Source organism: Natator depressus, chromosome 7, assembly GCF_965152275.1.
Source record: "Natator depressus isolate rNatDep1 chromosome 7, rNatDep2.hap1, whole genome shotgun sequence".
Taxonomy (NCBI): domain Eukaryota; kingdom Metazoa; phylum Chordata; order Testudines; family Cheloniidae; genus Natator; species Natator depressus.
The window spans coordinates 84992595-85004497 of NC_134240.1; the positions used below are offsets into that span (position 1 = coordinate 84992595).

The 11903-nt window shown below is 42.6% G+C and overlaps 1 protein-coding gene across 1 annotated transcript; it reads right to left on the bottom strand.

The window, feature by feature from the left end:
• Positions 1-989: 989 nt before the first annotated feature.
• On the bottom strand, positions 990-11648 carry DNAJC9 (DnaJ heat shock protein family (Hsp40) member C9). The gene is made up of 5 exons (XM_074958994.1): positions 11124-11648; positions 10777-10917; positions 4992-5246; positions 3811-3897; positions 990-1472 (listed from the first exon to the last, which is right to left on the bottom strand). The coding sequence occupies exons 1-5, from the start codon at positions 11301-11303 to the stop codon at positions 1353-1355; spliced, it is 783 nt and encodes a 260-aa protein (XP_074815095.1). The 5' UTR covers positions 11304-11648; the 3' UTR covers positions 990-1352.
• Between the last annotated feature and the right edge of the window lie 255 nt (positions 11649-11903).

Below are 11903 nucleotides of genomic sequence, written 5' to 3' on the forward strand. Positions count from 1 at the left end.
TGATAGAAAGGGGCCAACAGATGTCAAAAGTTTGCACTACTGAATGCTTTTGTTTGGTAAGATTTGTTTTGCACCAAGTCATAGTTAATGATTTAATATAGCTTGTCTGTCAGCTTCAGAATAATAACTGTTAAAAGCAATGAGGTAACACATACCATGAAATACTATTCTCCTCCTTAAAAAGTCAATCAATCATTTCAATACAGTTCTAGGCAATCTTAGAAACTGATGAGTACCTGTAACTTCCATTACCTTCAAACTGCAAATGTTCAGCACCTGGCTACTAAAGAGGCCTACAAAAATAAGTTTCATTCAGCTAATGCATTTTTTAAATTAACTGCCCCTCCAATTTATACCAAGGCATATTACATGAATTTCGGCTGTCTTTAAATTATTCTTACTAAACTTACTACAGAACTATTCCTTCGCTTAGATTTTTTTCTTAAGTAATGTAAGCAACTTTGTGTGTTTTTACAATAGACCAGTTCTATGAGAACTTTCATACAACTTACAGAAAGAGGGCTTCATTATGGAAATAATGAACTGGTGACAGTTAGGCCTCTTGCAGGACAAGTATCTACATAACCACATGCCATTGTGGGAATATATGTTCATCATTTTGCTTAAATGATTGGTTTTCTGTCAGATGCTAAAATCATGCAGTATTACTTCATGTTAGGCAATCCAGCATCAGGTGTTTGAACAGATAGTCAATTTCATTATTACTGTTCTACTTTAGACACTCATCTATAAAAACACTTGCAAAAACATGGGGTTGAAAAAACAAGTACTGCAGTTTTGAAAAAAACATTTTTATTAAAGCTAGTTTTCAAAAATATCTTTAATAAAACCACAAATATTTGAAAAACTCTTGCCCTGCTTATCAGAAGTGCAAAGACCATAAGAAGAGCAACACGGTATTACAGAAGAAACTGGTAAGCATGAACAGAACTAGAAAATAAGATATTCAGGTAACATGCCACACAGACCAACATTTTAAAGACAATCCTGTTAAGTTACATTGTTTTGCCACCAGCAATCTCACCAGATGGGTTTTGATGTGCTTCCACAATTCAAATTTTGAAAGACATAGATCCAAATAGTAAATTTCAACCCTTTTCTGGGGCACAATGGTAATCCAATAACCTATTTAATCCTAACTAAAATTTAGGAGAAGATTTAAAATAGTGTCACCAAAAAGTTCGTTTTCATCTCACTTGCTGTCATATCTTCCCAGCCACAATGCACTGATGCGCATGTGCTCTACACTGGAAGTCAGGAAGGTTGCAGAGATTCACTGGAACTTAGGTGTTCATTTGTGGATTGACAAAGGCTAGAAAGTCAATAGATAATTATTTCTTTGCCTTCTTGGGTGCTGTTTTCTTTCTTCCTTTTTTGGAATTGTTTCCATACTTTGCTTCCATCTGAGCCAGAAAGTCATCTATTTCTTTTTTTCTATCTTTATTTCTGCTCTATAAAATGAATGAGAAATCTGTTTACCAAAAAGTCATTGTGAGATCCAACTTCATTAGAATACTCTGTATAGTTAAATAAGGTGTTGAGAATATGGAAGATGTATTACAATTATGTAAAAAGAAAAGGAGTACTTGTGGCACCTTAGAGACTAGCAAATTTATTAGACCATAAGCTTTCGTGGGCTACAGCCCATTTCATCGGATGCATAGAATGTAACATATAGTAAGATATATATATACATACAGATAAGTTGGAAATTACCATACAAACTGTGAGAGGCTAATTAGTTAAGATGAGCTATTATCAGCAGGAGAAAAAAAACTTTTGTAGTTATGATCAAGATGCCCCATTTAGACAGTTGACAAGAAGGCGTGAGGATACTTAACTTAAGGAAATAGATTCAAGATGTGTAATGATTAGTAATGTAATTAGTCTCTAAGGTGCCACAAGTACTCCTGTTCTTTTTGCGGATACAGACTAATATGGCTGCTACTCTGAAACCTATAATTATGTAAAAATCTGTGGTCCATCTTAATCTAATATCTAAAAATAAATGTTAAGCAAGGCTACAAAAGGGCAACAAAAATATTAACTGATTGACAATAAGCGCGGGTTCCTAGAAGGAGGTAACAGACCAGAACTATATTCTGGAAAGGAGAAATGATCTAGGGATCTAATTTGTTTATACAAATACAGCATAAGAGATCCCTTGCCATTAACTAAAATAGGTACAATTCAAAAATATAACCTAAACAGCAGCACATTTCCTCCTCCACCCCTACAAACATATCAGCAAGCATAATTCAAATCAGCATCTTCACATCCCCTTTCAAAGCAAACCATCCCTCCTATAGCCACCTCAGTGTTCGCTAAATGCCTACTCAGATGGGCCTTGCTGCATACGGGGAAGATCAGCAGATTCAGGCTATTTCAGATCAAGGCAGGGAGAACAGATGCAGTGAATTCCAAAGTCAAGGGTTCTTCATGCAACACCCTTTGTCAGAAGCTCCCTCACATATACAGAGGGAGCTCAAAATCAAACTCAGGCACCTCCACCACCCTCAACAGCGACAGTATGGCATGGGGAGTAACGCAATTTCTCAAACAGAAAAATCTCAGGTCAGTTACAGCTTGCTTTTCAAAGGGGCTGAGCATGCAGTTCTCATTGGACTTCAATGGACTAGTGGGTGCTCAGCACTTCTGAGAAGCAGGCCACTGAACTTTATAGGTAAAAATCAATACCTTAAACTCCACCTGGAAAACATTAAGCAGTCACTAAAGCTCTTGGGAGTACGGATATCATGTGTTCACAGCAAGAGCCTTCACTTAACTATCAAGTTACTACATTCTTCATAGCTTCAGATTTTAAATAAATTTAAGGTGTAACCTCATGTAGACTGCACTGTAGCTGTCCTAACTACAGGAAACAGAAGCACAGATCATAGCAGCATGGTCCACCTCAGAAAAAAAAAAAAAGAATGCAACCTCCTGGTCAGACACATAGTAAAAAGCCAACTTGGTTGCAGATGCTCTTTTGTCCTTTAAAAACAGCTGAGAATTTAACTACATCCCTCAAGGTATGACCTGTGAAGATGTCTGGCCTTCATTTGTAATCGGAGGAAATTATAAAATCTCTGCTAACTACAAGTTGCATCTTTCAAACTTCATAATCACTAATATTCTCAGGATTCAAACTTAGCTTTCTTGCCCTTACTCAGAGCCCAAATTTGCCTACTTGACAACATGCTCTGGGATGGACAAGCTACCTATATAAAGCTAGGTGTTATCAGTATGAGAACACTTCGACACATCTCACTAGCGAGTGGCCTCACATGCACATTGAATAAGGGATGACAGACTAGTTCCTTATGGTACCCAACAGGATAGAGACCTCAGGGCAGACTACCACCACATGACCTGTGAAATCTTTCAGGGAGTAAAGAACGAAGCCAATGAAGAACATTCCTGTCTACACCCATCAGGGACTGCAAACACATTTAGTACAGCAATTTCTAGGTTCCCAATCTAAACTTTCATGGTTTATTTGGGACCAGAATAAGTATAACTACAGTGAACCAGGTTATCTTAGTGTAAGTGAATTTATTAAATAAAATTTTGCATCATATTCAGTGTTAATCAGAGCCTTCTGAAGACTAAATGAAAGGCATAAAATTCAACACTAGGACTCATTCTAATCTCCAGTAGATATTTTTTTCCCAATATGCAATAATCTGTAAGAATATTAGCCTATTGGCATTTGGGCACCAAAAGGTAACAACTATCTGAAGTCAAAGACATAAAAATGCCTTCTATACAGAGATCCTCAAATCTTACTTGAATTAGTGCTTTCAAGTCATCTTCCCCATCACCAAGACCGAGTTCCTCCCTGGTCTTTTCTGCCTCTTTAGCTTCTTCTTGAGCCTGAAATAGTAACTAGCTGCTTAGACGAAAACAAACAGCAGGTTATTTGACCAAAGTTTTATTACAACAGTCATTGAATAATTCCTTTTGTGTCTAAATACAAACCAGAGGAGCAAAGTAGCAAAAAACTCTAATGGAAAAAGATATTTGTTCAAAGTTGTTTGGCCTTAAAGTGTTGTCTGCATTAAACAAATGTCCAATACTGGTTCTGCTATTAGGAAATCCTACCATGTTTTTGCTTCTTCACATCTGAATTTTAACAACTTTTATCATTCAACTATCAATAAAATTGATGCATGAACTGTCTGGTATAAAGAATAAATATATAGTAGGATTCCAGAAGTCAGTTTTTTGGCCTAACATTGTCCTGTTAGATTTGGGTCAGTCAAGAGACACTGATCTGCTCCAATTTTTGAACTTTGATAAGCTGTTAGCAAAGTGGGTGTGGTATTCAAACAGATGAAATGTAAATAGAAAGTAATATACAAGTGCCTATTATTGCACTGAAACCCTTAGCAGCAAACAGACTGCAATTAAATGACATGATATTTGAAAAACTAAGGCTGTGTCTACACTACAGACCTTACAGCGGCACAGCTGCACTGCGTCACTGTAAGGTCACCTGTGTAGCCAATCTATATGCTGGTGGGAGAGAGCTCTCCTGCCGGCATAATTAAACCATCCCCCAATGACTGGCAATAGTTATGTCAGCAGGAGAACATCTCCTGCCAACACAGTGATGTCCACACTGGTGCTTTTGTTGATGAAACTTATGTCAATCAGGGGTTGGTTTTTTTCCACACCTCTGAGTGACAAAAGTTTTGCAAACAAAAGTGCTAGTGTAGACAAAGCCTTAGTTACTGTTGAAAAGACAAAATAAAAGTTTCTAGACTCAGATTCAAACTTTAAGTCCAGCAATTCGTGATGGTGTCTCAGTTCTGTCTTTATAAAACTCATCCTATGTTTTTCCAGTGGGGAGAGAATTTGTAAGTAAAGTGAGGCACAGTTTACATGGATTTGAAAAGAATACTTCCTGCCAAGTGTAAATATTGAATAATTTTCCCCTTTGACCTCTTGCATGTGCAGTAACATACCCTCCTTTTCCTTGCATTCATTTTTTGCTTAGACTCTTTTACAAAGACTTTGTAGGATGGAACTTCTCCAGAGTCAATGGCTTGTTGTATGATCTTCCTTATTCTTGGCTCATCTGTATAATCAACACACAGCACAGATTCCATAATTTTGTCTATGTCTCCCTTGAAATCTTTATATGCTGCTTTAACGTCAGCCAGCTCTTCTTCTGAACCTTTGTACTTCTTTTCAAAGTCTTCAATATCTTTTATGGTGATCTGAAATTTTAAAAATTAAGTAAAACATTATGAATTACAAGATTTATTTACCACAGAAGGCAAATTCTCAAAGTCCGATTAGAAAAGAAATTTAGAGACACGTTCAAGTTTTCCAGCCCAAAATTTGATGTTAAAATTATTCTAAAAAGGGAAATGAAAGTTATTCGCCAGTAATGGGAGTTCTTTAGGAAGGACTCTACCCATTCAAACTCATGGGACAATTTGAAAAGCAGTGCTATCATCTCAAGAAAGTGGGACGTGGAGTTCTGATTAAACAGGGACTGAAATACTGCTCTAATAAACTGAGCATCATATTGGGATGCGAGGTGTAAAGCATCATGTTTTGTAAACATACAAATAAAGGTCCATGTAGCAGCTCTGCAAATTTCTACAATAGGAATACGCTTAAGGCACATAAAGGAGGCCCTCATTACTCTTGTGGAACGCGATCGACACTGAAGTGCTGCAGCTCTGCTGCTGTAACGTTTTAAGTGTAGACATACCCTAAGGTACTGAGGCTTGGTCCACACTACAGACTTAGGTCCATGTAAGGCAGCTGACATCGACCTAATTATGTCTGTATCGACAATAGAATGCTGCTTCCACTGAAGTAAGTGGCCTGCTACACCGACATAACAACTGCATCTCCACGAGGTTAGGGCAACGCAGTGTCCATGTAGACCTGAGGGCCACATCAGGGAATAGAAATTGTACGCTCACAAAATTGAGGTTGGGGTGAGGGAGGGAGGGCTCTGGGGTGGGGCTGAGGAGTTTGGGATATAGGAGGATGCTCTGGGCTGGGACCGAGGGGGTTTGGAGGGGGATCAGGGCTGGGGTCCGGGAAGGGGTGCAGGTTCCGACTGTGGGTGCGGGCTCTGGGGTGGGGCTGAGGATGAGAGGTTTGGGGTGCAGGAGGGTGCTCCGTGCCGGAATTGAGGGGTTCGAAGAGTGGGAGGGGGATCAGGGCTGGGGCAGGAGCGTGGGGAAAGCCTCAGGGGTGCAGGCTCCGAGCGGTGCTTACCTCAAATGGCTCCCGGAAGCAGTGGCATGTCCCTTCTCCAGCTCCTAGGCGTGGAGCGGACCCTGACCCTGGGAGCGGGGCCATGCCATGGCTTCTGGGAGTCGCGTGGTGTGGCCCCCGTCCTGGCTGAAGCACCGAAGTGGGACTGAGCCACGTGGTGTGGCCCCCGACTCAGTGCCCCAGCAGAAGCTCGCGGGCTGGCTTAAAATGGCTCGCGGGCCACATCCGGCCCACAGGCTGTAGTTTGTCCACCCCTGGCGTAGACACTGCCTTACTTACATCAGCTGTTGGCTGCGATTCTTGTCAGTTTCACGGCTGCCTGGACTCAGAGCAGCAGTGCTGGGGCTCACATGTGGAGCCCTGAAACTGACAAAAATGACAATTGCACTGCTGGTAGGCTCCCTACTGTGAAACTGAGCCCAACCTGGGCCCACAGCTTCCCTCCTGCCCCAAGTTGTCAGCCAGCCACCGGGCTCACAACTGGAGCCCCCACCTTCCATCCCGGGAGACAGCCTGAGCTGTAAGCCCAGCCTGGTTATTCTTACCAAGTAATACATAGTTTATTTTAGTCTGACCTCCTACACATTGCAGGCCACAGAACCTCACCCACCAATCCTGTAATAGACCCATAACTTCTGGCTGAGTCAGTGAATTCCTCAAATCATGGTTTAAAGACAAAGTTACAGAGAATTCACCGTTTACACTAGTTTAAACCTGCAAGTGACCCATGTCCCATGCTGCAAAGGAAGGTGATAACCCCCAAGGTCTCTGCCAATCTGACCTGGTGTAAAATTCCTTCCTGACCCCAAATATGGGTTTCAGTTAGACCCTGAGCACGTGGGCAAGACCCACCAGACAGATACCTGGGAAAGAATTATCTGCAGTAACTCAGAGCCCTCCCCATCTAGCATCCCATCTCTGGCCAATGGGTATTTTTGCTACTGGCAGTCACCAATGGGCCACATGCCATTGTAGGCTGTCCCATCATACCATCCCCTCCGTACACTTATCAAACTGAGTCTTGAAGCCAGTTAGATTTTTTGCCCCCACTGCTCCCCTTAAAATCAGCTACACATTCAAGTTGAAGAGAACGGATAAAGAACATCAGCCTTCAGGCTATCTCCAGAAGGAATTTAACTACAACTGACTTTTGCATCACCAGCATCTCATGATAAAAGCCCATTGAAATAACTAGTATTATCAAGGATACCCGAGAGAAGACCGTGTGTTTGCCCTCTCCTTTGACACCACTGCAGTTTTAGATTGATCAGATTTGGGGCAAAGCACACGGTAAGCTTATTGCAGTAAGCCACTGTTGACTGAGCCTTGGTGAAGGCAATCTAGTGAGCCTATATAGAGCCAACAGAAAGTTTTCTGCCCACTATCTTCTTCTAAAGCCCTAACCATCACTTTGCTCTTGTTTTACACCTGAAGCATTTTATTGAGGTAGATGAAACATCTACCCAAGTGATCAGTGACATGTTTTAATTCAGCTAGAGCAGGGTGGATTTGATTTAAAACATGATTTAAATCACTAGTCAGGAAGGCTCGATTTAATCATGGATTTCTACATAAAAGTGCATTCTTGTTGGCTGTTAACCTTAATACATATTCTTCACAACTCAGATATAGATGTAGGTTTCATTTTTAGAAGGTACACACTACACATTTTTAAAGTGATTTATTTTGAAAACTTTTCAGATTAGTTTTACAGCTATATCAGAAAATGAATGATTGTTTGGTTATTTCATTTACCAAAGGTGATTGAAGCAGATATTTATGAAGTCATTGGGAGGTGAACTATCTCCAATTCAACAGGTTAGTCACTAATATTTGGAGGGTTTTCTTGCTATGCTGTATTAGGAGGAGATCACCACCAGACAGACATTTAAATTGTTTTAACAACAACATTCTGTATTTTTTTCTTCAACTGCAAATATATAATATTTTAACAAAACAAACATATGAATTTTTGAATTTAGTTTTTTTAAATCAGGTTTGTTTTTGTTAAAATTGTTTTAAACTAAAATAGTTAAATATTTATTAAAAAAAAATCAAATCGACTATGTCAGCCAGGTCAACATGAGAAACTTAAAATATTGGCTTCTGCAGCTAACTCAGTCATCTTCACCTTCATTTTCCTGTTCGTTCATAATCTGGAAAAGAAAAACAAGCTTTCCTACTTTTTCAGGTCCCAAACGATTTCTCAATTTGGAACGAATTAGTCCAAAGAAAGAAACTATTCTTTCTACACCAGCAGAAGAAGCCACTGCTGTTAAAAGTGAGATTATCACTTCAACGGTCTCTGAATGCAAGTGCTTAAGTGACTTCCACCAGTTCACTGGTGTGACTTTCTTTAAATCATCATCAGCAAACATATATTTCTTGAATGGTTCACGTTTAGCTCTGAAGTTTATTATAGTTGGCATTATGGAGGGATGATTGCTGGATGTCCATGTCATAGCCACCTCCTCTTCTTCAGCCGTTAAGGTTTGACCCTGTTACCGAGTATTGAGAATATTTGCAAGAAAGTGAGCTGGAGATAGTGCTTGTCCCATTCGTTTTTTTAATGCCTGTAATTTAACTCTGTCATTGCATATTTCTCTTCTTAAGATCTCACTCAGTTCCTTCCAAATTCCAACAGCATCAGCAATAAAACAGCTATTTCCCTGCATTTTGTTCAATGCTACAGAAATAGGCTTCAGGATACTCAGCATGTCTTCAACATTTCTCTTAAGCCCAATGTTGAGAACTTTGGCTGTGACAATGCCATCTATTTTTTCACTATTTTGTTCACAAACTGTCATCAGATTAGACCAGTTCTTGATATAGTGCTCAAAACAGTCCACTACTGAGTTCCATCGCACGTCTTGTGGGAGAGTTAGCTTGGTTCCTCCCGCTTTTTTCAGAGCAGCTGCTGCAAAGTGGTTGTTACGGAAGTATTTTGCAATTTCAAAAACATTAGCCTTTCTTTCTGGAACACTGAAGTCTTTGGCTAGGAGGTGCATCAAATGAGCACTGCGACTGTATGTTATTAGCTTCGGAATCTCTTCACTCTCTTCTAATTTCTTCTCATCTTGGATACATGGGCAACATTGTCTGTGAACAAACTGCGTACTAGACATTTGAATTTTTTTTCCACAGTTTATTACAGATTTTACTGCTACTTCTTGTAAGTATTCTGCTGTTTGTGCATTTCCTGATGTATCAATTGTTTCCGTAAGGAAGACATTCCCTTCTTCTGTTGTCACACAAGCACATACAACAGGATCATTGTGGACATTGCTCTACCCATCAAGACTCAGGTTAACAATTTCACCCTCTAGACCTGTTGCACACTGCTCAATTTCTTTTTCATACACTTTATCCAGCTATTTGCCTGCGACATCTGCTCTGTTGGGTGGACTGTATCCTGGTCTTAATGACTGCACCATGTTAATGAAGTGTGGGTTCTCAATCATACGGAAAGGAGAGTTTGTTGCATAAACAAACCGGGCAATTTTTTCATCAATTAGCTCTTTTCGTAATCTGCTGGTTTTTATCACAAATTTATCTATGGCTGTTTCTGAACGATGGAGATTTTTTTTTTCTTTTTTACTACAGGTGATATACTGCAGCTATGTGACATACATGATGCGACTGAAACACTATCATTGGCAGATAACTGAAACTATAGAAAATGATGGTGATCTTGAAGGTGGATAGTCTTCAGAATCCTGTATGTTGAGGGTGGATTCTCCTAAACAAAATAAGTCAATGCAGTTATTTATTATTCCCATACTGATCATTTAATATTACTCATTGCATTCACTGACACCAAGCACTACTTTAAAGGTGAAATTGTAAAAGGAAAATCTGCCTATTTCAACTATTTAATTTTTTTATCACAACTGCATCTAAAATGATAGTACCGTAGAGCAACAACTATATTTTTTTGCTCAAACATGAGAATTCAAGAATAGCCCAGAAGGAAGACAGGCAGCCCTTAAGAAAGGAGTATGAAATAAAAAAGTTTACCAACCTGAAGATCCTGTCTGTTCACACATGTTCCTTTCATCATCTTCAGCACAGCCTCCTCCTGAGAAGGAACACTTCTCATGATGTTGTTTCATTCAGCCAACCACGCTTTGCATTTCTTTGCTGCACTGTTTGCATTTTGCACATATGCCTGTCTTACCCACAAGTAGAGGAACTTCATTAAAATATTCCCAAACTGGGTCTCTTTTACGGCCTGCTGCCATTATAGGTTTTCCCTTCTAGTGAGAGAATGGTAGAGCAATAGAATTAGCAACTGCCCAGCGCTGTACAACACTAGGGCAGATATGGTAGATAGCTAGGAAGAAAACAAGTTCCCCTTAACCAGGGCTGCAGCACTTTTCGAGCAAGCACCAGCTGCAGAGATCATTATCTAGCAATTCCCGACACATCCTCCCTCCTAGAAGCACTAGATCTGGGACTCCCCCAGTAGCAGTGCTGAGAATTCCCCTGGCTCACTCCGACAGCCCCTACCTTCTTGAAGAGCAGTCTCCAGTATTCCTCCCAGTTGCGGTCCCGGCTCAGTGCGTCCGACTCCTCATCTACAATCCCCTGCTCGTCGTACAGCGCCCGCTGGTCCTGGTCGCTCAGTACCGCGTACACCTTGCCTAGGAGCTGAGGAAACAACCGTCACCCTCCGCAACGAGTCGCTCCAAGCAGCGGCCCGCTCCCCTTCTCGCGGCTCAGTCTCCCCCTCCCACTCGGCAGCCAACAGAAGCAGCCTCTGCTGCGGGGGATTCAGGGCGCTGCTCACAAGCCGCTGCGACCCTGCGGCGCCACAGGCGCCGCGCCCGCCGAGCTCCGGCTGCGCCGCAGCTCACCTGGAAGCGCCGGGTCGCCTCCTCCTTGCAGTCCGGGGCCGCGCGGTCCGGATGGACCCGCAGCGAAACCCTGTGGTAGCCGCGGCGGATCTCGTCCCCCGCGGCCTCCCGTCTGACGCCCAGCACTTGATAGAGGTCGGCGGCGCCGAACGCCGCCTCGCACTGCTCCAGCAGCCCCATGCCGCCGCTGGCACCTCGTTCGCGCCGCGCCACTAGCTTCGGCGTTTCGCGGGCCGAGTTTGGCGCGCGCGCGCCCTACGTCTGCGACCCGCGCTGCTTTACGGCCAGGTCTGGAACTGCCGCAAAGACGCGCAGTTGAGGCAGGCAGAGCAACTAAATCCCGCAGCCTTTAGCTGTTGCGGCTACGGCCCCGCCCGCAGGAGGTTTCGCGTTGGAAGGGCGGGCTGGCCGCTCGCAGGGACTGGCCGTCCCTGGGACTTCCCCGCAGGAAGCGGGACTGGCCGCTGCCCACGTGCCCCTGCCCTGTGCCTCGTCCCAAGACTCAGCGAGGCGTTGGGGGCCGCAGCACCGGGCCGCTGTGATCTCACATTGGGGCCGCGCTTCCGCTGCCTGACGCACTTTTGTCTCGCGGCTGTTACTGAGCATGCTCGGTCCCATCTGCGGAAGCCGGGCCTCAGACCTAATGACAGCGTCTTCCCCGCTGCTCTGGGGCCGGGGGCTAAAGGGAGAAGAGCGATGCGCAGAATCTGTCGAGGGGAAAAGTGATTGCGCACCGGGAGTTAAACAGCTGGAGGCAGGAGCGTAAGCATAGGGTGGGCA